General features: G+C 35.4%; 12 protein-coding genes across 12 annotated transcripts; 9 read left to right on the forward strand and 3 right to left on the reverse strand.

Annotated features, from left to right (window-relative positions):
* Nucleotides 1–761: 761 nt before the first annotated feature.
* On the forward strand, nucleotides 762–2,360 carry ATG22 (Atg22p; the record flags this gene model as incomplete). Its single annotated transcript, XM_003684539.1, has 1 exon — nucleotides 762–2,360. One exon carries the CDS (start codon nucleotides 762–764, stop codon nucleotides 2,358–2,360), a length of 1,599 nt encoding a protein of 532 aa, XP_003684587.1.
* Nucleotides 2,361–2,685: 325 nt separating this feature from the next.
* Nucleotides 2,686–4,188, reverse strand: TPHA0B04850 (uncharacterized protein; the record flags this gene model as incomplete). The annotated part of the gene is made up of 1 exon (XM_003684540.1): nucleotides 2,686–4,188. One exon carries the CDS (start codon nucleotides 4,186–4,188, stop codon nucleotides 2,686–2,688), a length of 1,503 nt encoding a protein of 500 aa, XP_003684588.1.
* Nucleotides 4,189–5,687: 1,499 nt separating this feature from the next.
* TPHA0B04860 (uncharacterized protein) lies at nucleotides 5,688–7,316 on the forward strand (the record flags this gene model as incomplete). The annotated part of the gene is made up of 1 exon (XM_003684541.1): nucleotides 5,688–7,316. One exon carries the CDS (start codon nucleotides 5,688–5,690, stop codon nucleotides 7,314–7,316), a length of 1,629 nt encoding a protein of 542 aa, XP_003684589.1.
* Nucleotides 7,317–8,571: 1,255 nt separating this feature from the next.
* On the forward strand, nucleotides 8,572–9,702 carry TPHA0B04870 (uncharacterized protein; the record flags this gene model as incomplete). Its single annotated transcript, XM_003684542.1, has 1 exon — nucleotides 8,572–9,702. The coding sequence occupies one exon, from the start codon at nucleotides 8,572–8,574 to the stop codon at nucleotides 9,700–9,702; it is 1,131 nt and encodes a 376-aa protein (XP_003684590.1).
* A 425-nt stretch (nucleotides 9,703–10,127) lies between these two features.
* On the forward strand, nucleotides 10,128–10,550 carry FPR2 (peptidylprolyl isomerase family protein FPR2; the record flags this gene model as incomplete). The annotated part of the gene is made up of 1 exon (XM_003684543.1): nucleotides 10,128–10,550. One exon carries the CDS (start codon nucleotides 10,128–10,130, stop codon nucleotides 10,548–10,550), a length of 423 nt encoding a protein of 140 aa, XP_003684591.1.
* Nucleotides 10,551–10,971: 421 nt separating this feature from the next.
* Nucleotides 10,972–11,169, reverse strand: TPHA0B04885 (uncharacterized protein; the record flags this gene model as incomplete). Its single annotated transcript, XM_003684544.1, has 1 exon — nucleotides 10,972–11,169. The coding sequence occupies one exon, from the start codon at nucleotides 11,167–11,169 to the stop codon at nucleotides 10,972–10,974; it is 198 nt and encodes a 65-aa protein (XP_003684592.1).
* A 2,064-nt stretch (nucleotides 11,170–13,233) lies between these two features.
* TPHA0B04890 (uncharacterized protein) lies at nucleotides 13,234–14,163 on the forward strand (the record flags this gene model as incomplete). The annotated part of the gene is made up of 1 exon (XM_003684545.1): nucleotides 13,234–14,163. The coding sequence occupies one exon, from the start codon at nucleotides 13,234–13,236 to the stop codon at nucleotides 14,161–14,163; it is 930 nt and encodes a 309-aa protein (XP_003684593.1).
* Nucleotides 14,164–14,844: 681 nt separating this feature from the next.
* Nucleotides 14,845–15,231, forward strand: QCR7 (ubiquinol--cytochrome-c reductase subunit 7; the record flags this gene model as incomplete). Its single annotated transcript, XM_003684546.1, has 1 exon — nucleotides 14,845–15,231. One exon carries the CDS (start codon nucleotides 14,845–14,847, stop codon nucleotides 15,229–15,231), a length of 387 nt encoding a protein of 128 aa, XP_003684594.1.
* A 3,486-nt stretch (nucleotides 15,232–18,717) lies between these two features.
* On the forward strand, nucleotides 18,718–19,296 carry TPHA0B04903 (uncharacterized protein; the record flags this gene model as incomplete). Its single annotated transcript, XM_003684547.1, has 1 exon — nucleotides 18,718–19,296. One exon carries the CDS (start codon nucleotides 18,718–18,720, stop codon nucleotides 19,294–19,296), a length of 579 nt encoding a protein of 192 aa, XP_003684595.1.
* Nucleotides 19,269–19,898, forward strand: TPHA0B04905 (uncharacterized protein; the record flags this gene model as incomplete). The annotated part of the gene is made up of 1 exon (XM_003684548.1): nucleotides 19,269–19,898. One exon carries the CDS (start codon nucleotides 19,269–19,271, stop codon nucleotides 19,896–19,898), a length of 630 nt encoding a protein of 209 aa, XP_003684596.1.
* A 1,027-nt stretch (nucleotides 19,899–20,925) lies between these two features.
* TPHA0B04910 (uncharacterized protein) lies at nucleotides 20,926–22,062 on the forward strand (the record flags this gene model as incomplete). The annotated part of the gene is made up of 1 exon (XM_003684549.1): nucleotides 20,926–22,062. One exon carries the CDS (start codon nucleotides 20,926–20,928, stop codon nucleotides 22,060–22,062), a length of 1,137 nt encoding a protein of 378 aa, XP_003684597.1.
* Nucleotides 22,063–22,259: 197 nt separating this feature from the next.
* TPHA0B04920 (uncharacterized protein) lies at nucleotides 22,260–23,138 on the reverse strand (the record flags this gene model as incomplete). The annotated part of the gene is made up of 1 exon (XM_003684550.1): nucleotides 22,260–23,138. The coding sequence occupies one exon, from the start codon at nucleotides 23,136–23,138 to the stop codon at nucleotides 22,260–22,262; it is 879 nt and encodes a 292-aa protein (XP_003684598.1).
* Between the last annotated feature and the right edge of the window lie 1,511 nt (nucleotides 23,139–24,649).

Raw genomic sequence — 24,649 nt, forward strand, 5'->3', positions numbered from 1 at the left:
CATTTACTACATCGTTTTCTTAAACATTGTTTTAAAGAAAAATTTACAATGAATCGTATTCTGTTATTCCAAAATAAGTACGTTTTCAATTTCAATTATGTATATTAATTACATCACCCTAATTTCTGTTGCATATGGTTTAATATTAACATATCTTTGCACTCTTCATCTACAAATTAGATGGAAGAAACTTTTTTTTTTTTTAAAAAAAATCCTTTTGACACACATCCTTATCCACTCCTCCATTAATTACTAAATATATTTAACATTTGAGAAGGTCAACTACCTTTGGATTTTGATAAGGCCATTGTGTCTAGATTATAAAATAATACCAAGATTTAGTTACATTCATTCATACATAAATATCTGTTATATTATTTAAAATAATAACTCTCACGCTAACTTTAATTGCATAATCACTCTTCCCATATAGTACCATTGAGGAGACGTATGGTAGGCATACTCACCGGCTTACTATCCTAAACATTTATGCTTTTTATTTTGACCTTCTCTTGCATCAGATGTTATATATTTATTGAGATGAGTTGTCGCTTAAAGGGTAAAAAAGTATAAAGAATATAAAAATAAGGATTTAAGAGAAAGAGCAACATAAAAAGTATAATGTATATGAACAAAATGATACAACGATTTATCGAATATACAACAACATATAATAATATTATAGTTTTGGAGATATTAGAATATAAAATTATAAATCAGTACTAAATAAACTTAGTTGATTATAACTTCGAGCTTTTGGTATGAGCAGCAATTATGGATCAATAGAGCAAACTAATGTCGAAGATGATCAGAATATTACAAATAACGATGAATTTGCAATAGAAAATTTAAAAGGTAGTAAAAATAATATAATAGGTTGGTATTTCTATTCTTTTTCTAGTGAACCATTTGTCGTGTCAGCTGTTGCTACCTATATTCCTATATTATTAGAAGAATTTGCAAGAAAGAATGGTGTGAGTCTTGATGACCATACCTTAAAATGCACATCCGCTATGGATAAGTGTGTTCTAGGTCTGTTTGATAATAGATTGTATATTGATACTTCCAGTTTTGCTCTTTTTACTTTTTCAATAAGTGTCTTTTTTCAAACCCTTGTTGTCATTTCAGTATCAGGAATTGTAGATGTATGGAAATCAGTACAATTCAGGAGAAATATAATACTATTATTTGGTAGTCTGGGTGCTCTTAGCACAATATTGATTTCACAATTAGGAAATCAACAATTTTATTTACTTGCTGCACTTGCTGTCATATCGAATTCCTGCTATGGTGTAGTGAATGTTGTGGGAAATTCACTTTTGCCTATTTTTGTATCAGAGTCGTTAAAATATGACTCAAATATCAAGACTGATATTGATACACAAGTCACAGTAGTTAGTGGGTATGGTGCCAGTATTGGTTATTCAGCTGCTTTACTTGTACAAACCGCTTCTCTTTACATTGTAGGGAGCAAGAAAAGAAGAGGCGATTTACAGTCGGCAACCTTTTTCGTTGGTATATGGTGGCTATTATTTCAACTACCAATGTATTGGTTAATCAATGACCAAAAAGTAGCTCCTCAACAAGATACCCAACCTAACGACAATATGAGAAAACGTCATTCTTCTACATTCAAATTGTCATATATCAAGTATGGCTGGATTTCTCTTTTTAAGGCCTTACAAAATGCTCGACTATTAAAAGATGTTGTTATATTTTTGATTGGTTGGTTTATACTGAGTGATTCAGTTACAACTATTAATTCTACTGCCATATTATTTGCAAAATCTGAGCTAAAAATGGGGACTGTAGGTTTGATAATTCTAAGCATTCTAACGATGGTGAACGCCATTTTTGGTGCTTCTTTGATACCCCAATATATAGCAAAAACGTTCCATAAACCTCCACAAACAATACTGATATATTTAATATGTTGGGCTTCTGTTATCCCAGCATATGGTATTTTGGGATTCTTTTTTAATAGTATTGGCTTGAAGCACCCATTTGAGATGTACATAATGTCGGTTTGGTATGGTATTTCATTAGGTGGGTTATCCGCGGTGTCACGTTCCACTTTTAGTTTGATCATTCCAAAAGGTAAAGAGTCTACGTTTTTCAGTTTATTTAGTGTCACTGATAAAGGCTCATCCATTCTTGGTCCATTTTTAATAGGCCTGCTTACGGATAAAACACACCAAATAAGATATGGATTTTTCTTATTATTTATATTTTTAATGCTGTCGTTACCTATATTTAGTTGCTTAAATGTCACACGTGGAAAAAAAGAAGCAGTGGCACTCTCTTACATTGAATCTGAAGTTGAAAATGGAGAGACTAACGAAAGCACAAGAGTAAATTAATATATTAAACATTTCGAGACAAATTTTTATCACATTAATCACACATAAAATATAATTAATAAAGTCTAATAATAATAATGCACACTAACATAAATATAAGTATTGGACATAGTTATAGGATATAGAAAACATACACTAATATAGGTGATTGAGAATTTTTGTAAACTAACTCATATTAATTGCGGGAAGTTTGATATACATACATATATAGAAGTATTATTAGAGTTAACGTATCAAAATATCTTTATTAAGTTTCATAAAATGTTCATTATTTATCATACGAGTCATTAGACAACAAACTATATTTGAATTATAAACTTGTTAATTAAGCGACTAAAGCGCATAAAGCGGCACCCACACCAGAACCATCCTTAGCAATCTTTAAATGAACCTTACGTTCACCTTCAGAACCAATTGGAGATAATGCCAAGGCGTGTCTGATCATAGATCTAAAACCTGGGTAGAATTCAATAACAGAACCATCACAACCGACTTCAACTTCACCATGATATCTTTTGTGTAGAGATTTAGTCTTTTTAATGATCGAGGCAATTGGGACAGCAGACAGGTATGCGGATCTTCTAGAGATAGCACGGACGATTTTTCTGATTTCTACTCTCTCTAAAGAGGTAGTTGGTAGTCTCAAACTTTGCAATAGAGATAATTCAGTTTCGCGTAAGTCGTTGGAGTCATCGATTTCGATATGGGACAAGACTTCAGAGCCCAATTCAAATGGAGTTCTTAATCTGTGAGGTAATTCATTGTAGCTCTTGTAATGGTTGAATAATAGCCCACGACAGTGTAAGTCGACCAAGATGTTTCTCAAAATTTCACCCATGTACATACCGGAAACTCTCTTTTCAAATAAGTGGAAACCTGGGTTGGTAGAGTATTTTTGATCGACATCAATATCGTACTTGGTAGTTGGCAAGACCTTCATATCATTGTCGAAGGAACCCCATTCAGTGTTGATGATCATGTGCGTCTTACCTTCAGCGATCAACTTTTCTCTGATATCTGGTGACAATTTGGAGATGTTATTAATTTCCTCCATGTAACAACCGTTAGTACCTGTACCGAAGATACAGCCAATCACTGGTTCTGAAATTTCACCAGAACATAAAGAGCTACCACTCTCTGAGACGTAACTATGAGATAACAGAGTACCCACTGTGTCATTGGTCAAAGCGACGACCTTAACGAATGGAAGACCTTCAGCATCCAATTCATCTTGATACAATTGGACGACATCTTTACCGACGGTGTCAGCAATCTTGAAACCTTTAGTCCATCTAATAAGAGTACCGGAGTTCAAAGAAGTTTGGTTGACTGGGTAAGAGAAAGTGAAACCCATTTTCATAACTGGAGCGGAAGCACCTTTTTCCATAGCATCTGGATGATGTTTCTTGATGAACGCTAAAGTTCTTCTGGCCATGTAAGAGAACAAATCCTTTGAAGAGACATTTTCATCTTCTAATAGTTCATCTGGGATTTTTGACTTCAATTGTTCCAATTTGAAAGTGTGGTCACCAAATAGAGAAACAGAACAGATTCTGAAATTAGTACCACCCAAATCAGCAGCAAGCAAGACACCTCTTTCTGAACCATTTGGTAATCCTGTTACAAATGATGGAATCATTGGTAAACCTCTGTCTGTTGCCTCTGAGACGTCAGCAGGTAAAGGCTGCAAACCTTTCTCCATTTGGTCAATGAAGTGTTCGGTCATTTGGGCCAATTTGTCGGAGTCGACTACAAATTGTTCGCAAATTTCGTCGACTTCCTTTGACAGTTTTTCTTCGCAAGCTTTGTGTAATTCGTTAAAGGACATTTATATAGTGATATTAGTTTACTGATTTCAGTTTATTGATGTCGAACAAGAAACATGCAATAAATAAAGAGGTGTGTATTTTTTGCGAAAAGAGAATAGACAGATTTTACAATGCTTTATATATGTAAGAAGTGGGAAAATTAACATGCTTATTTTCATGTGAACTATTCAATCAAATATGGAAGCAGCTAGTAAAACCGTTATAGTGAAAATGAGTTTATTAAAATTATCTTACCATTTTATTTTTAACCCTAGACATGTCAACGCATGGAAACAAGCAATTACTAAAAGGGGGAGAGGGGTTGGCTGTTGGTTGCAATGAAACGAGAGAAGTATAAACTTGTATAGGTAGCATTACGATAAAAGTGTCTTCGAACTTTAATTGTCGGGCCTCTGTCTATATAATCTGTTACATGAATATAGTATATTCATATTCAAGTAAAAAAGATGAAATACGATGGCAGTTACGAAGATATTAACTATGCAAAAGTCCTAAGCGTCGACACTGCTTGTTAGTTAGTTGCTTGCGAGTTAACAACTATACAGCTCTTTTCGAAACGTTAAGCATATTTACGAATACAGTGATGGTCAGTTTCTGCATGTAATATCTTATTTAGCGGGGGGGACGAGAAGTAAATTTTAGGGAGGTTGAACGATTTCGGCGAAAGAGGAAAGAGCATAACCATTTTAGGCTCTATCGCTACTTTCTTTTCTTTTTATTCTGTTTATCGCCTATTCCGGCGACTCGTGCAACCCGCTGCGTTAGTTATGCGCAGCGGGTTGTGGGGGGTGACAGTTGCTGCACCCATGCACCGCACCGCACCGGGCCGCGCGGTTTGTTGCGGTCAGTCGTCGGTGGTGATTGGCTCGACCTATTGGTTGTTCCGTGACGACGCGTTCTCTCGCCTTCTGCTTTTTATCGTTCTTGACGGAGGGAGGCGGACTAGAGAAGCGCTGGCCCGTGTAGTGTGATGTCGTTATCCACGATGGTTATAGAGAGCACACACAAAGTTTACTCTGCGCCCCGCTCGTCGTCAGTGACGGTGTTGCGCCTCCGCCCACCAGGGGCTTGATTGTGACCCAACACTCTCTTCGTCTCGGCCACCCAGACACTGCATACGCGCTTCTCGCGATTGCTGGAAACGTATGATATGAACAACGCAGCGCAAAACACAACACAAAATACCACTAACAGTAAGTACTCGCTATGCTAATAATAATAGTAACATGAAATTTCAATAGACAAAGAATAAGGAATCCCATAAACTGTTTCAAACAAAGATCAATTCTGATTGTTAGTAATTAACAATGAATAACTAATAATTAATAATCAATGGCCTCAATATTTTCATGATCGTTGTACTTATATATAAAGGTTTTTATTGTTGTATTGTCTTTGTATCTTCTTGTTTTTAACCTGCAGTTTTCAGTTTTCAGTTTTCGCATACTTAAGAGGCTAACAACAGCAGCATAATATACTCGTTCACACCCCATCCGTTATGCTATTGAATAAGAAAACTTTGTTTCCTTTAGCCAGTCTATTGGCTCACTTCGTTGCTGCCAATGAAGAAGCCATTGCTCCAGAAGACTCACAAGTCGTCAAGTTAGGCAAGGACAACTTCGTCGACTTCGTTAAGGACAACCATTTAGTGATGGCCGAATTCTTCGCACCATGGTGTGGTCATTGTAAGAAATTGGCTCCAGAATACGTTAAAGCTGCTGATACTTTGCAAAGCAAAGACGTAGCTCTAGCTCAGATCGATTGTACCGATAATCAAGATCTATGTATGGGCCAAGGTATCAGAGGTTATCCAACCATTAAGATCTTCAGAGACGGTGACTATGAAAATGCTACCGACTACAACGGTGCTAGAACTGCAGAAGCTATTGTTGATCATATGATTAAACTAACTTTACCAGTGGTCATCGAGTTAGAAGATGCTGATGATTTGGAAGATTACATCGAAGACGTTGCTCAATATGGTTCTATTTTTGTTAACAAAGGTATGGCCGACTATAATGAAACCTTCTACAAGACTGCTAAGAAAGCATTCGGTAAACATACTTTCATCAACGTTCCATTGGAAAAAGGTGAAACTCCAGAATTGACTTTCTACTCAAAATCTCTTGAAAAACCAATCACCTTCGATGGTGATCTAAAACAATTAGTCGAAAGTGACGATTACTTGATTAGATGGGCTAGCATCGAATCTTTGCCAGCTTTCGGTGAAATCAATGCTGAAACTTACTCCGGTTATTACGCTGCTGAATTACCAATGGGTTACTTTTTCTTCAACGACGATGAAGACGTCAAAACCGTTGAAAAATTATTTGAATCCTTGGCAAAGACTTACAAAGGTAAGATACTTTTCGCTAAATTAGATGGTTCCAAATTCGGTAGACACGCTGATGCTCTAAACATGAAACAGCAATTCCCATTATTTGTTATCCATGACTCTAAGCTTAACTTAAAATATGGTCTCCCACAATTATCTGATGAAGAGTTCGAGAAATTAGACGGTAAACGTATTACCTTAAATAGCAAGCAAGTAAAGAAATTAGTTAAAGATTTCGTTAGCGGCAAAGCTGAACCAACTGTCAAGTCTGAACCAATTCCAGAAGTTCAAGAATCTAACGTCACTAAGATCGTTGGTTACACCCACGAAGATATTGTTCAAGATGCCAAGAAGGATGTCTTAGTTAAATACTATGCTCCATGGTGTGGTCACTGTAAGAAATTAGCTCCAATCTACGAAGACTTAGCTAACTTACTACAAAGCGAAAAATCTACTAAGGATAAATTCGTTATTGCTGAAGTTGATGCCACTTTGAACGATATTTCTTCTGTTGAGTTAGAAGGTTATCCAACCATCATTCTATATCCTGCTAACAAGAAGGATGAGCCAGTCAGATTCGAATCTCAAAGAGACATTACCAACTTCTTGACTTTCCTAGAAGAAAACTCCACTAACAAATTAAAGGCTACTTCTTTAGTTAAGGCGTACGAAGCCATGATTGCTGAACAAAAAGCTGCCGAAGCTGCTGCTAAGGCTGCTGCTGAAGAAGAAGATGATGACGAAGATGATGAAGATGAAGATGAAGATGAAATCGAACACGATGAATTGTAATTTAATCTTTAATAAAAAATTATGCACTATAGGCATTCATTTTTTTTTCTACATAATCTCAAAGTTCATTTATCCTGACAAACAAGCTAAATTGAAACAATGGAAAGTTAGCTAGTTCTTCAATCAATCTTCCTGAAATTATTTGTAGGTAAAATTCTACATACATACATATTTTACAAAAATAAATATACATATTTACACTAAATATTGCAGTGGAAAAAAGATTGAAATGGTATGCTTTTTATCACGAATAATAAAGTAACATATAACTTTAGTTACGAAGTACGAACGAACAATCAAGATTATATTATTTGCAGGGAAAGGCAATGGAAAAAATGTTTCAACCTTTCCATCAGTTTCTAACTTAAGAAAACTATGAAGCAGTTAATAAAAAATAATAGAAAACAAAATGCTTCAAGTTAATTAATCTATTGGAATCCCTTCGTATCCTACCGAGAAACTAACAAATCTTGTTATAATTCGAAGTACTTTTCAGAAGAAATCTCGAAGTTATCATAATCGATTCGTACGAAATCCCATTTGTTATTTAAATTGCTGATTGATTACAACAAAAATCGTAAATATATCAAAGGTTTTTGTTACTTCTAGGTACTACATTTAGACTCATGAATAGTTTTTTTCAATAAGATAAAACCAAAAATGTATTTCAGCAGAGTCTTCTCTATGAATGTCTCTTATTTCGTTCTTATTTTAGTCAGGAATGTTATTTTCCGAACCCTTTTAATGTGACGTGGTATCTTTTCAAAACAATTTTGTTCAATGTTTTTATTTACCTCTTCGTTTTCTATCAACAACAAATACTTAATTAATATTAAGTATTACTGTAAAGCCTATTTATTATTCAATAAAAATACTATGAAAAGACACATGTTCTTAATTGTTCTACGATGTGTATGACTTTATTCGTATTAAAAAAATTCTTCTTATTTTGTGAGTAGTGGAAGATTTGAAAATTAATACATGTTAAGTCTTAGCGTTCACCGAACTGAACAATAAGTCAACTAATACCAGCATAATACCAACATAATTCCCAACAAGGACAGCCAGGATAGTCTGAATTTATAAACAGGAATATCATTATTAAAAATATTATATATATATACATGTGTGCAATATCTTGAATTAATTTTCATTTAATTTTTATCTGAATCGTATTATTTAGTGGCTTCTTAAATTCCTTTGACTTTTATCTTATTGTAGATACACACTAGAGTAAACATTATTGAATTCCAGAATGAAATTAAATAGCAAAATTTTATTATCAACTTCTTCTATCTTAGCATTCACTGCTGAATCTGTCTTTGCTACAGGATCTGATAACGACAATGCAATTATTCAATTAGACAAAATTATGTTTGAATTAACTGTTTCCCGTAATAAACTTGGTTTAGTTGGTTTTTACTCACCAGAAGATAAGTTTTACAAGTCTTGGGGTCACGACTACGAAATAGCTGCTAAAATTTTAAAGAATAGAAATATTCCAGTTGGTCTAGTTAACTGTGACGAACATGTCGATTTCTGTAAAGAATTTGGTTACAATGGTTCTTCTTTTGTTTCTGTTTTCAGTGATGCATCCAACATATACGATTTTGATGAAAAGTATGAAACTAAAAACTTTGTTCAACATATAATCAACAAAGGTGGTAAAGACATGTCGGAGTTCAAAACCATCGAAGACATTGAAAAATTCATATCAAACAGCAGAAAACCTGTCGTTGTCAGCTATGGTAATGAAGGTTTAAAAGAAAAGTTTCAAGAAATTGCAGCAAAGAACAATGAAAGAATTGTTTTTGCTGCTATTGCAAAGGGTGGTGAAGGTGAAAGTATGAATGTACAAGACTACCTTGCTGTGTACCCTACCGGTGCTGAAACTCCAATTATTTACAATGGTGATGTTGAAACTCTAATAAATAATGAAGATAATTTCATGAATTGGGTTACTTTTGGTACTTTACCATTAGTTGGTGAACTTAGCGAAGATAATTTGCACTTATATGCCAACTTAAATGTCCCAGTCGCATCTTTCTTTTACTCCGACAATGTTGACAAAGAAATCATTATGGAAAAATTAGAATCTCTAGCTAAGGAATACAAGTACCGTATGGTATTCCTCACTACTGATGCTGAAAGATATGATTCATCTTTAAAAAATCTGAACATGAAACAACAGTTACCAGCCTTCTGTATTATCACTCCACATGATAACAAAGCATATGGTTTCCCTCAAGTTGATGATGAAGACTACAAGAAAATGAGTGGTCGTTACGCTATAGATCCTAAGGAATTAGAAAATTTCATCAGTTCTTTCGTAGCTGGTGAAATTCCAGCAAATGAACCATCTGAAATTGTTCATGATGAATTGTAGATACCTTCAGATGAATTGTAATAATTTTTTCCTGTAGTTAGTTATATGTATTACATAACGTAATGAGTCAGGAACAACTTCTTTATTTAACAAAATTTTGTAATCGAACTAATTTAATAATATAATTAACCGTTATGCATGTACTACCTTTGTAAATAGTCATATATTTAAGTGTCTGTGGTATCTAACAACATTTTCCTAAGTAATTTAGTACGGAGAGGAAGATTTCTACTGTTTCAATTATCATGAAATGAGAACCTGTCTTCTTGAATAACTTAGAAATAATGAAACATTTTATAAATGTTTAAATTAAAAGAATCGGGAAGAGACTATTTAATTTTGTACATTTCAATTACGCTCATCTTTCGTTTTTAAAAGAAGTTCTTAACAAAAACAGGAAACCCCAGTAAGTGATATTCAAAAACATGGCTAAACTACAAGTACTCTTAACATTTTTATTTTGTCTAATAACGAGCATTCAAGCATACGATCGCTTAGAAAACCTGGAAATTGGTATATTGAAGAGAGCTGTACCAAAAGGAGAAGATTGTGAGGTATTTGCCAAACCGGGAGACAAGATAAGTGTCCATTACACTGGATATTTGAGAGAAACCAATGAGAAATTCGATTCCAGTTTAGATAGAGGCACTCCATTACAATTCACCTTAGGTACTGGGCAAGTCATTCAAGGTTGGGACCAAGGCTTGGTGGGGATGTGTGTTGGCGAGAGCAGGAAGATCCAAATTCCAAGCGCGTTAGGTTATGGGTCCCGTGCCATTGCTGGTGTTATTCCAGCTGACTCTGATTTAACATTTGAATGTGAACTAGTTGATGTCGAAAGTATTTAAATAAACAAACAAACAATTTATACATATATTAATCTAGAAACGAACCGGCTAATTTAAAAATTGTTAACAAATAAGTAGAAAAGAAATATCTGTAATCTAACGAATTTATTTTCAATATTACAATAATAATATATTATTATATTAATCTAATTGTTTATAAAGTATTAAAAACTCCTTTCTAAAAATGGAATATCGTATAATAAACCAGTATATCGGGAGAGAGGGGGTTTGGTGAGTATATTATAATTTATTTGCATACATTATACTATTAATTAACCGAGTCGGCCAGTAACAGTAATAACTTCACCGTTTTATGTGATATGCTTTGCTATTAAATATTAAGTGTAAAAAAATGTTTGAAAAAAACAGACAAAGAGATATATGATATCTTTTAAACTATGAATTAATCAATCCATTACACTTAGAATAGGAAGGCAACACCGGCAGCGACGGCAGCACCTAAGACACCAGCACCGATAGCGTTGGAAGCAGCAGCACCAGTGGAGATAGAGGTGGAAGTACCGTTGGTAGAGTTGGTACCGTTAGTATGGTTAGTACGGTTAGCAGCTTGGACAGCGGCAAAAGTAGCGAAAGCGGCAACAACAGTCTTGAATTGCATTTTTATGATAATATAGATATGTATATCTGGATGATAGTGCTCTATTGTAAAAACTAAAATACAGAAGTAGTGCTAAAAACAAAAGAAAGAGACAATTGTGTCATTAAAACGGGAAAGCAAGTTTCTCATAATCGTTGAAAAGTTGTCTCTTAAATATGATAATTTTAAACTTGAAAAAATAAATAAATAAAATATTTCACTTTCACACTATCTTGAGTAAACAATAAAAAACAAACAGTATTGAAAATTTATTTTCTATCGTTGTAAGATACAGAGATAGAGTTAAATAACTTCATTTCGTTTCTGTTATCAATCAAATAGTAGTAGCCTGTGTTTAATTAATTACCTGTTAAATTTAAACTTCCGAGAACAAAGATGTGTGTGTGCGTTTTTCGTTTTTTCTTTTGATATTGCCGAAAAGAGTGTAAGTGTGTGTGTGTTTCTGCGGGCGCTGTTAGCTATTTCCGATCACTTTCTGTCGTTTTCGGTCACTTTCCCAACTTTTGCTTTTTTTTCGTCACTTTTTATCACGCATCCCCAGTCAGGTGCGCACCAATTTACGAGATTATCAAAAATTGCATCGCTTTGCAATTGTGGAAACCGTGGCAGATGTGTCCCGAAATGGAGACAGCGGTGCGCGCTGCTACTGCTGCAATGGCGGGCTCTCGAATCTCCTCCGTAGAGACGTCGACCGGCCTTCGCCTCGCGTTGTCCCAAAACGGAAAACCGTTGCATAAAATAAATCTCTCGAACCCGCTGGACCGGCTGTCTGCTCCTGCGCTGACCCCTTCCCCCGCGCATACCCTGGGGCTCGCTTGCCCGAGAGTGGTGGCTAGTCTATTTCTGTTCACGTCACTGGAGCCTGGATTCAATTTTTTTAGGAGTCTAGATTGTCGTCGCCTTTCAAATTCGACTTGCCTCTGTTTGCCATGTCGTGCGCTTTACTTGTTTAGGAAATATAATCATTTGATGGCGGGTAATGGCACTGTGTTGCGATGCGATGCCCTCGTGCATCACCCACCGTCGGCCGGGTAGTGCTTGGTCAAGGGCTCACTATCTTATTTTACTGATGTAATTGATTACATGCACATGGTCACGCTATTATCGGTATAAAAGCGCTGCGTAAGACATAAGGTAACAACAATAGGAATAGTAAGCTATACACGGCAAGATACATTTATTTGTCTGTCTGAGAACTGAAGACGTGCTATCATAGTGGAGAGGCTAGCATTGTTGCAAATGCATATCCCCCGTGTGATCGCCAATGGTTCATATAAAATTAAACATCTTATAGTTACAATCATTCAAAAAGACAGTCTTATACAAAAATCGCTCTATGCACATTGACACATTCAATAAATCTTAAGTGGGTTCCCTTTACAATTGTAAACAGATGTTTATCAAACTTAAGTTGTGCAAAATATAGAGAAACTTCATTCTTCCAATCGTTTCGGTCCGCTTTGAAATGGTCTGAAATACAACAGCACGTAACGAAATCACAATAACATGTTAGTTTCCGTAAAATGTGTTTGTGAAAAACTCATGAACACAAATGGAAGACATCTCATTGCTCAGTGTGGGGCCCCCAAGTCTTATTTCCAATCATCGTGTCTAATTCGACAAGTTATAGGATGCATAGAACATGCACACAGGCACTATCGATTTAACACGATGCAGAAACAAGCAGAGTGGTGCTCATATACAGTCCGCAAACCTCACGAGGAGTCATAAAATTTTCCCTAGTGTATTTGGAAAACGTATACTTCAAAAAAAGACATGCGCGTTTAGCCAATCAATATTAATGTTCTTGAATTATACACTTGTTTATATACTAAAGTTTTTTTAATGGCTCTTCTCGTCTTGTAAATTGAAAGAAAATTTTTGAACCGCAAAGAGACGACGTTTTGTAGCTCGTACACAGTGATGGAATATCTCAGATCCGAACACAAGGGCGATGGCAGCAAGGATCGTGGTCTATATATAAACAGGCAATTACGATCGATTAGAAAAAGTCATCTTAGAACCCTCTTAGACGAGAGTTAGGTGGAAGTGCGACACAATTGCATGCTTGACGACATGGGCTTACCAGAGAATATCAGTGAACTGATTTCAAACAAATATACTGAAGCTATTAAAAATAAAGATATAGAATTCGTAGAGACAAAGAGAATACACTTCAGCGATGAACACACAGGCATGGATTACCTAATTTGCCTTGTCGCTACTCTAGCTAAGAAACCAGAACGTGATGATATTGATATTAAAGTCAAGAGGAACCCCTTTGAGGTCCCTGAACCCGAGTTGACTGTATTGAACGATGCGCTAGGGGACGGAAGGTACAAGCTTGTATTGAATAAATTCCCTGTCATTCCCGAGCATGGTCTATTGATTACAAACAAGTTTGAACAGCAGAAAGTGCCCTTGACCATTGAAGATGTCGCTGCTGCACATCAATTGGCACGGAGTCTAGAGAATGATATTGATGGACAAAAACATATTATTTTTTATAACTGTGGGATTGACGCTGGATCATCACAAGACCATAAGCACATGCAGGTTTTGAGAGTGCCTGAGGGCTTTGAGTTGTTACAAGACAAGATTGTTGCAGATGCATCTGCAACATCGTTGGAACCACTCTATAATAAGAAGGTCTCATTTGCACATTTTGTAATGAAACTTCCAATTGAATCTAGCAAAGAGTACCTTTACAAGTGCTACACTGAATTGTTACAAAAAGCAATCTTAACCAAACCATCAGATCTGCAAGAACAAAAAGATCACAATGTGATAATTTGTAAAGATTGGATATGTGTGATTCCTAGAGCCTCAACTAAAGCTCGATCAATGGATATAGCTTTTAATTCACTTGGATACTCAGGGATAATACTGGTTAAACATTTAAGTGTGTTTAATGAAATAGCAAACCAACCATCTCAAATGGATAAACTCTTATTAGAATGTGGCTTTCCCAACGTCCGTCAACCAATCGATTAGATCTGATGAGAAAAAAAAGATGGTTACCCGCCAGCACACACACTATCCCTTAAAATTTGACTGACACCCACACATCGCACGCAACGACCTGTTTTTCGCGGCAGCCGAGAAATTACCCGCACCTCTGCACAAAATCAGCTCTTTCTAACGCCGCCGCGAGCAGCCAATGACGCACGGTCCGCCAGCCATAGGAAGTGACTACTGGGGGGTTCTTGTCATTACAGACGACGGTGTACGGAGGGCAGCAGGAGATTGCACGTAGAACGGTCATGTGATCTGTCACGTTCCTCAGAAATCAGCACACGGGGACACGGATACAGCGCATAATGCGATTCGTAGTTGAAAAAGATACATAGTTAAGATATTATTATAGCGCGAATAGCAATTAGAATCACTCTGAAAACAATTAATCCTCTATCTATGGAATTAGCCAATAATTTTTCAGTGAAATTTATCGCTGTTTATAATTGTTTCATCCTTTAACTTTTATTTCACATTGCTTGTATATATATATTTATTTCACATTATATACATATATATGGTACATTTATTGTGGATTCATCATGGCTTGACGTATTTATTTATAGTTTGAAAGGTACTTGTTGCTTGCCATTTCATTGTTGCAATCAATAGTACAAGCATATAAGCACACACACACATACACACATATATATTTCCAAGATGACACAATCTTTGACTTCCATTGTTAGAATCGGTGATCGCATTTTAAAATCTCCTACTCTATCCAAGTTATGTGTTCCAGTTGCTAGAAAATTTGTCGATTTGTCTGGTTACAGAAAGTTGGGTCTGAAATTTGATGATTTAATCGCAGAAGAATCTCCATTGATGCAAAAAGTCTTAAGAAGATTACCAGAAGAGGAATCTTACACAAGAAACTATAGAATCATAAGAGCTCATCAAACGGAATTGACTCATCATTTACTACCAAAAACACAATGGATTCAAGCAAAGGAGGATGTTCCATATTTATTACCATATATCCTAGAGGCTGAAGCTGCTGCAAAAGAAAAAGATGAATTGGATAATTTAATTATTGAGAAGAAATAGACTCTTCTTACCTCCTTTAGGAATCGTCATTAATATATTCAATCCCTTTTAAATTCACCATAATAGAATTTGAAATAAATTAGAAAATAAAAAATAAATTAAAAACAATTTATTTTTATATCTATTATCTATTTATATATACATCTATATTTATATTCATATCAGAAAATGTTTTTTGAAATTGATAAGTAATCATTTAACTTTAACTCTACTATCATAATCCTTTTAGTTTTCATAATTGCAAATATGTAACTTTATATAATTTTATTGTTTCAAGAAGATATTATGTTAGAAAATCTCTGGAAAAATTGATAGCGTTTGTCAAATGAATGTGGGATTTCAATCAATGCAAGAAATCCAAAAATTTAACAACTGATAACCGCAATGCAGATTTCGAACAGACATGAAAGCATCGTCAAACAAATTGATCCTAAAATCAAATCTCACAAGATTAATTAAAAAATTAATCTATATATAATATCTTCTTATTAGTTCATGCATTGCCAATCCATAATATGCCGACTTACATATCAGGGTTGTAATAATAAAGGATATGAAGACATTAAGTTTGTGCTAAGCAATATACAATTTTAATCCTAAGCTAGTTGTGGATTTCTAATATTTGTAATTGATTTTCATATTCATTACATTGATGCTTTTTGTATCATCTTGCCTAGAGATGTAAGATAAAGGACGAATAGGTAGAAATACTGTAGATTACAATATTGGTAATAAAGAGAGTGCGTGACATAAAATATAATAATTTCATAGACAAGAAAAATAGTTTCTTCGCGATAAGGTGCCAGTTGGGGTGTTTTAGGCCTTGGATCAATTGAAAAATTAGACGTAAGCTGCAAAAATTCCACAATTCTGTAACAACTTTCGCAATCAGTTCGTGTTATTTTAGTTTTTTTAAGATCTGAGCATTTTCAATATATACCCGATAATTTTGTTCTGCTACAGCTCTAAAGTTTTCTAGTAAATTCATGGCAAGAAAATTAGATCTGGCATACTGAATTATCCTTTCTCTGCTTATATGATCTGGCATCTTCAGTTCATATTGAATTGGGTAAACAAAGAGACTTGTAAACTCGAATGGATTGCATTTTGATTGGCCATCAAAATATTGATTACAATATCTGACGTGCTCCATTGAAGAAAGAGTAGCTCGTTTCAAATAATTTATGTATATAATTGGAACATACTTTCGTAAATTTCTTATGTAACAAACTTCGCTTTCTTGATTGGCGATAAACCTTTACCTTGGTCTTTAAGTGTGCTTAAATCCATAGAAGCTGGAAACGTTGTTGGGGAAAAAAATCTCCATAGAATTTACTTTTGAAACACATACTGTGTTAACTTCTTCTAGATTGCTTCTAGTACTGATTTTCTTTTGAATGGAATAATCCAACACTGTATGAGAATGACAATCCCTCCATTCTCATTATTTTCAACTGCAACAACTGCTTCACTATTATTTTTGAAGTGATCCAACATTAAGTTGACAACATGAGGAGTTTTATTGGAGAAAACTTTTTCCGTATAATTAATCGCTGTTTGATAAAATATGGCACTGAAGTGGATATCGATAATATACCCATAGCACACAGCTCAAGAAGCCTGAATATTGTTGTATCACTCCCAGTAGTGTTTAGATGCCAATCCTCTGGTATTTATTCTATTTAACATTTGACTCTGTAAATTGGGTGTATCTAACTTTTTGGTGGGTTATATCAACTTCAAATGCGAACTGCGTTTTCAAATGTTTTCCAAATGCCCCATAACTATTTATATGTGAGTGAATAAATGAATTCACCATATTTTATAAACCTAAAACAGTTGCTATTCTTGGGATACCAAGGGTTAGGTTCCTCTTTGCTAAAAGAAGTGGTTAATTATGTACCAGAATAAAATTGTAAGGATTAAACTAATTTAAGTCGCTACTTCTTGTAGTGCTTTTATTTGTTATTCCAATGGCAGATAAACAATCAAATATCAGTGCTTAGATAGTATTTTAGCAATCATTATAAGCAAGGATCGAATAGTTGCTCATGATTGCTGACGTTGCTCTTCTTCATGTTCGGATGTTTGACTGTGTGTGTAGGATTTGCACATCGCTCTCTTAAAAGCGCAACTGTCGTGTACATTTTTGTTAATCTAGCGTGAGAGTGTCTGTAGTAGCTGTGGAAACAGACTGGTCATAGTAACTACCATAAGCACTGTTCGATGGTCAAGTATTCGCTCTCATGGGTTTCAAGCAGTAAAATGGAAGCTGTATCATTTAGGTGTATGAATCACATTGCTATTCTGAGTTAATTGCAAGCATATACAACTGCAAACATATCCGCAAAAAGATATAACATATACTTATTGAGAATTTGTTTGTGCATTTGGAATATCACCAAACCTTACCAGGACATCCATGTTCGTGAACTCAGTAGCTTATGTAGTGGATTTATTGGCCATCAATACACATACCTTGGGACTGTTGGTAAATGCAATTTAATGTATCATTAACAGAAAATATTGAAATTCTGTATTACTGTGTTCATATTTTTTGGTGTATGATGCTGTCACATTGTTCTTCTATGTATCGTAGTCACAGTGAGAACGTAACGGGATAGTTTACTTTGAGTATAGTCTTAAAGTCCTTGAATATTTATCATGAAGAGAAATAAATTGTATTAACCGTAAGTAACGAATATTTTTATATCGGTGGAATTGAAATCGCAACATGACAACATGCTAATGGCTTGCTTTGCTTCAAAAGTGCTTGGAAACAATAAAGACTGCTCAAATATTGTAGGAAACAGTATCGTAGGACTTAATAAATGTAGATCTGGCGGAATTACTCATTCTAGAGAATATAATGCGCAAAATATAGTGTTTTGCAAGGTTAGGCATAGTTTTAGCGATAAGATATAGATTAACGCATGTGCCGGTATCATTGTAATCTTTATGGTACGTATCATAATCTCATAATATATTAATATTTACTCAATATTTAATTTCTTTTGTATTAATAATGAAGTAACATCTTGCTTTGTCGTCTAGCGTGTATATTGAGGTTCAGTATGAAACAGAATTCTTAGCTGGCTTCGAAGTTTGCTGTTTTCTTGTTGAAAGTTGGTAGACAGTTCATAGAAGTGACTCCTTTAAGTAAATTATTGGCTGTCATCAATTGTGCTTTCTAATAGTCCCGTTTCAAACTCACAACGCTGATTAACGACTGGCTGTCATTCCTATATCTTAATAATTGTTCATTGACAATTCAATTTTTCGTAAAAGATGGAAACGAAGAAGTGAAAAATTGAAACGATAAATTTAAAGGCAGGGCATAAATATGATGCCGCAGGAAATAGATAACTAGAATAGTACTTCTAAACGCTTCTGTGATGGTTGTATAAATATTTACTGCTTCAGAAAACCCCTCACAATCCATTTTTCGCACGCCTTTGCCAACAACAGCTGTGTATCCGGGTAGCTATGCAAACGGTGAGGGAACTTATTATTTGCGCTAATCCCTGTCAAAGAAGACGCGCGCTGTTTTATCTATTTTTGATTCGGCTTCTCTGGGAAATGGCTCCTGAAGACGCACGACCGTCTGCAAAAGTTGCTTCCTTTTCCTTGAAACCTCCGGCGATTGTACTAACTTCAACCGAAATTAGATCGTACCAATCGCTGATAGCACCGCTTAACTACCACTGCACTTATCGTAGCGAACTCTGCTGGCCGCTCATCTATATAGGCTGCGAGATATGTGGAGTAAACGGTGTTTGCTCCGTCTGCTTCGCCGTCAGACTGTCCTACGACAGCAAGAGGAGTGTCGTAAATGTTTGTGCAACGTTTTATTTTTCGACAGCTTCTAAGAGGGTACAGTGGCAAGAAACGTTCTTCAAAACCTCAATATATTATCGAGCAGCATGGAATGCATTAAAAAAGCAACGAAATAAAGATTTCATACTACGTAACAAGATCTGTATTAGTATGCATGTGGACGGTTTTCTCAATATTTTACTTTCTAACAATACCATTTCATGGGTGAGCAGTTGCTTAGTAGATTAAATAAAAATATTGATATAGTAAAGACAAATCTTCAAGAGATGAATAATCACATCGAGTTGAAATCTAAACAGAAATTGTTTGGCAGGGGCGGTTCATACATTTTTACCTGTTACTCAAATGTAATTGCCATTGTCTTTCTCGTCTTGATGATGTTATCATTAAGAGTTAGACATGCGGATGCACATGTTATCGAAAAACGCGGCTTTCCGTTTTACAATTCAATTGCCACTGTTGTCTCAGGAATATACGGATATTACAACTACGATCAACCTATATGGATTCGTATTGCTTGGTGGGGTTCCTTTTATGCCGACGATGGAGGAGTACTGGATTCAGTTGAGTCAGTCAAAAATGTCTGTAAGCAGTGTGTTGCAGATAAGCAGGATCTTAATATGGATTGTACTCAAGCTGCACTTGACCTGAGTCGAGCATTAGTGAAAACTTTGGTACTCGCAGCAGTCGATTATGGTGCTACTCATTCCACAAATAGTGCAATAGACGGCTCGGGTATTCTTAATAAGAGAGATAAGTACTTAGTTCAGTCTTCTCATACAATAATCAACAAAAGGGATAACTTCACATTCAATGGAGCCACGCTATGAATGATTAGGGAATTATTGCTCATAGTTTAACTAAAAGAGGAAGAGAGGAATTGTCCGAGTCCGCAATTGCAGTTCACAGCAACACTAACTTTACAATTCGTTCATACACATAATGGTATTGGCAATGGTAGCATTGCAGTTGCATTGCAGTTGCATCCCTGTGAAACATGAATGCTACCCATACTAAAGGTGAGAATACACATAATTCTCCTGTTTGCGTGGGATATTTGGCAGCAGACCATTATAAAATGTGTACATATGACTCCGATAATGCCGATCAGTACTGGCACTATCCTTTAGAAGGTATTATACTTCTAATGGCAATGCATGGATCCACCGGACTAAGTGTGGTACTGGTTCCTGATTTATTGTGTTGGGTATTGTATTTCACTTGATTATTCATTGTTGAGTCAGCAATTTATTATAATTCTCCGTGGGATCTATATAAAATACATACTGTATAAAATATACTAAGTACACAGTCGATTGTATTGTTAGCCTATTTCAGTCAGATGAATGACAAACCGTCACATATGTGGTATTTACTCTTTCCTAATCAGCTATGTACTATCCTATTTGGTCAAACACTAAGCAAAGTTAGGCAAGCTATAAGTATTTCCAACAGTTTTTATATCCAACAATTTTATGTCCAACAGATCCCCACGGAGAATAATAATAATTACTGACTCAACAATTAATAATCAAGTGAAATACAATATCCAACACATAATCTATACAAGGAATAGACGAAAAAGCGGGAGACGGTAAATCCTCGAAGGAGTTACCCGCAAGTGACAGATATGATTGGTGCTGACACAAAGATCTCGGGTACTATTTCAGTTTAGCATGGCAGCCATTGCGTGCGCAAACGCAAATCCCTACACTGAGATTAGTAGAAATATTTGGTATTTAAACACTGAGGATTCTATGGATTTATATTCACTTAATACTTCAATTTATATTTACTTAATACTTTAATTTCCTTACAAATTAATAAAGCATAGGAAAACAAACCGAACAACAACTAATGCCAGAACAACAAGAAATCGCAAGCTTATATACCATCCAAACAACAGGTAGTCCTTCAACTGATGAGGTACCTGAAGATTACTTGAGAACAGTTGAAGAGAAGATTTATGATGAACAATCTATCAAGGATAAAACTGTGGATATTGTAACCAACAACGACTATGCAGTTCTCTTTTTGCACGAGTACTACGACGTAAAAAGTATTCCACTTCCCTCACTTGAAAGAAGTAATGTCAGAAACATATACCCAATCAAGTTCGAGCAGACATACTTTTTATTTAATGGCACCACAGTGCCTAGAACATTAAAGGAGGAGCCAGATAAATTAGGTGCTGTAATTCAGTTAGTGCAAATGCAAAACTGCACAATTGTGTTTTGTAAAAATAATAACGGCCCGGTACCCATTGTTGGAGCCAATTTTATGGACTTGCACAGTTTGAAGGATCAGTTTCCTTATGCCTTTCTGGAATTGGTAGTTAATTATGATAGGATTTCAGTAAACGAATTCTTCCAGGATTTAGAGAAAAAAATTGAAAACATAGAATCACAAAGTAACTCAGTTTATTCTTTAAATCTGAAGCATTTCAAAAAATTGCTATTTCTAAAAAGAGATTTCAAAAAATGTGTCAATTCCCAGACAACTGGAAATGAGCCAATCTTACGTTTTTTAAATGAACAAAAATCGACATACAAAAAAAATGAAGGGATCGTTAATTGCTGCTGTAGTATATTACAGTCGATTGAAGAATCACAATTAAAATGGGATAAATTATTGAATTACTTTAGTAAAGTCGAGGAGCAGTTAAAATGGTTATATCAGGTAAGATTTGGTTCATTTGTTGGTATTTTCATGGGGCTGGTTGTATTCACATCTATGTTTATTTCCAAGTTTTTTGAAGATATCTACAATCATACTGCCTCTACAGGAGTAAAAGTTGCATTTGGACTTTTGGTGTTCTTTTGCGCTATATGCTTTTTAAATGTGATAGCATTGTATTGGCATATTTCTCTTCTGTGGTTCTTGCCCTGGAGAAAAAAAATAACGAGGAAAAAAGCTCGGACGAAAATAAGCACAGCTCTGATGTATCTCATGACACTAGTAACAATGCAGAAACTTCGAACACACAAGATTTAGCAATTATAAACACTGAGTTCGGGCAAGGTCAGAATTCAAATGTCAGCACTTATAGAGGACACCCCGAAAATGTATAACTATTTGCCTAAAATAATTTAAATTAAAACTTATTTGCCACAAACTAGAAATATATTTTGTTATACTGTCAGTACTTAATCAATATCTATATACTACTTGATATTCTTGTATGGATACATCTAAAAAAGAGTATCATAGGATGGAGGAGGTTCTTCAATACTCTTAGATAAATCTTCATCTTTCCTACGTTCTACTGGTTCTATTAATGTAACTTCCGAATGATCCTGAGGATTTACTAATTTATAGCCGAGCTCCTCTAAATGGCGATCCCTCATATAATTAAACAAAGCAGTAGAAATGTTTGGATCTCGTACACCGCAGAGTTCCACTTGAGCATATACAAAACCTTTAGTTCTCAATATTGCAAATGTAATAGGATATTCCAAATGCAAATAAAATATGTTTGGAGAGAACTTTAGAGAAATAGCATCATCCAATGCTCTCCTTGCAATTGCCAGGCGTTTAGCGGTCCTCTTGGCATTCTCATAACTGCATTTGAGAAATATAACAGGGGTATAATGGTCCCGATACAGAGGAAGATATTCCACCGATTTAATAGGATTCAAATGATCTGTACCATCGGCAAACCTCCTATCAATCATTGTCATTGGGACATTTGTTTTCCTCCTTAACGGCAGGTCCAAAAACCGAGCTTGTATTTGTTGGTTGAGCTTTTCAAAATCTATTTTCTTAGTTTTATTTATATCCACATAAATCTTATTTTTACATTTAGACATTCCAAAGGGCGAAGAGACGTATAATGTATTGATATCATCGTTTCCTATTGCAAGTAATACAGGTGCATTGGGTCTAGTGTAACGATCTAATGCTTTTAACTGTTCTCTCAAGGGCGGGACCCACCTATCTCCGTCACCCGCAATCACAATACTCTTATAAAGCTCATTAATTGCTTTACATTTTATAACAGTGAAAGAAACATCAAACTTACGCGGGTGCTTGGCTTCTGTTTTTCTTTTTCTCGACTTCCATATAAACATAGTATATTGTTACTGGGTATTTGTGGACTTAGCCATTGCATATCAATGCACATGAAATCAGGTTCTGGCAAGTGTGAGTCTAATACGAACATAAGAATTCCAATTACACAACTGTTTAAATACCGCTTGGTAAACGAACTTCAAGAGCATGTATATTTTCTGCTGCTTGTTATAGCAAACTGAGGGTTGATTAAAACAGGTACTTGCGAATCAGAATACGATGAATGTGGTAAATAGCTCCTATTCGGAGCCATTCAAGGGGCATCTAAATAGCAAGAGAAGAGATAAGTTGACATACTGAGGATTGTTGCTAATATAGACACACCTTGATATTTCAATAAATGTAGGTTACTGCGTTTTGCGGTTGTTCTGATGCCAATGAGTATTTCCTGCTGACGGAGTGTTTTCTTCTTTTTCAGGTTTCACATCGCGCGAGCGCGTGGTTAACCGCGGGTAACAGCAGGCATATTGTTATTTTTAATATTTAGCGAAGAAGAGATGAGGCGTGAGAAGAAGAAGTGGTGAGAGTGGTGTTGAAGGTGGGGACAGAATGAGTTAAGCTGACAGAGGAAAGAGAGGAAGACAGGTGACAGTAGATAAATATTAAATTATGGATTTGTGATGACCTGATTCTCATAGATTTGTGGTAAAACGATGTTTATTAATTAAAGATCGAATTAATTGGCATGATTGATAATCACCTGTGTAATATATCTATATTACTAATTATAACTGTCAAGAATAAGAGTCAGATTAAATATGGAGAGTTAATACACAGATATTGTGTTCTGGATCCTATGATCTTAGAGTGATTGTGGTTCATAATTACGCAGTGCAGTATATAATAGAATACGACTGTATATTGTTTAGCAACAGTATTGATATAACCTATTTCCCAGAACTCTGGTTCAGGATATGTACTCTTATATGTATTATGATGTAGGAAGTTGATGATGCGGACGATTGGAACATAAAAAATATATATATTGGCATTTTATGGTATTGATAAGTGCATCTAGATCCTCTTCATTGCAAGAAGTCTAGTATTCGTTTGAAGTTGTGAGAGGTAGAGATGAGATCATGGATGGATGATATATAATGCAAATGTATAGAATAGTAAGTGTAAGTGGCATTTGTGGTCAATAACACTGTCTATTAGCATATATAGCGTTCAGTTATCACAGTATGGGCAGAATATGGTTAATCTTGCCAGGATATGTGCTGAATGGAGCAGGGATGAAGCGGTGAGGTAGGGAATCATTATTCACGAACAATAAGATATCGGTCATGTGACGTAATGATTTGGTTTTCAATTTTTAGGTTCTGAGCGCGAGTGGATGCGGTTGGGAGATGGGCAGTGTTGTTTAATAGAGTGATGAGGCGGGTAACGATAGTAGCTGTTGAACGTTGATAGATGGTTGATAGATGGTTGAGCAGATGATGGTGGGATGGCAGGTGATGGGTTTGGAGTGACATGGGAGTTGAGTGTGTTGTGTATTATGAATGTGAGG

The sequence above is a fragment of the Tetrapisispora phaffii genome, chromosome 2 (genome assembly GCF_000236905.1).
Source record: "Tetrapisispora phaffii CBS 4417 chromosome 2, complete genome".
Taxonomy (NCBI): domain Eukaryota; kingdom Fungi; phylum Ascomycota; class Saccharomycetes; order Saccharomycetales; family Saccharomycetaceae; genus Tetrapisispora; species Tetrapisispora phaffii.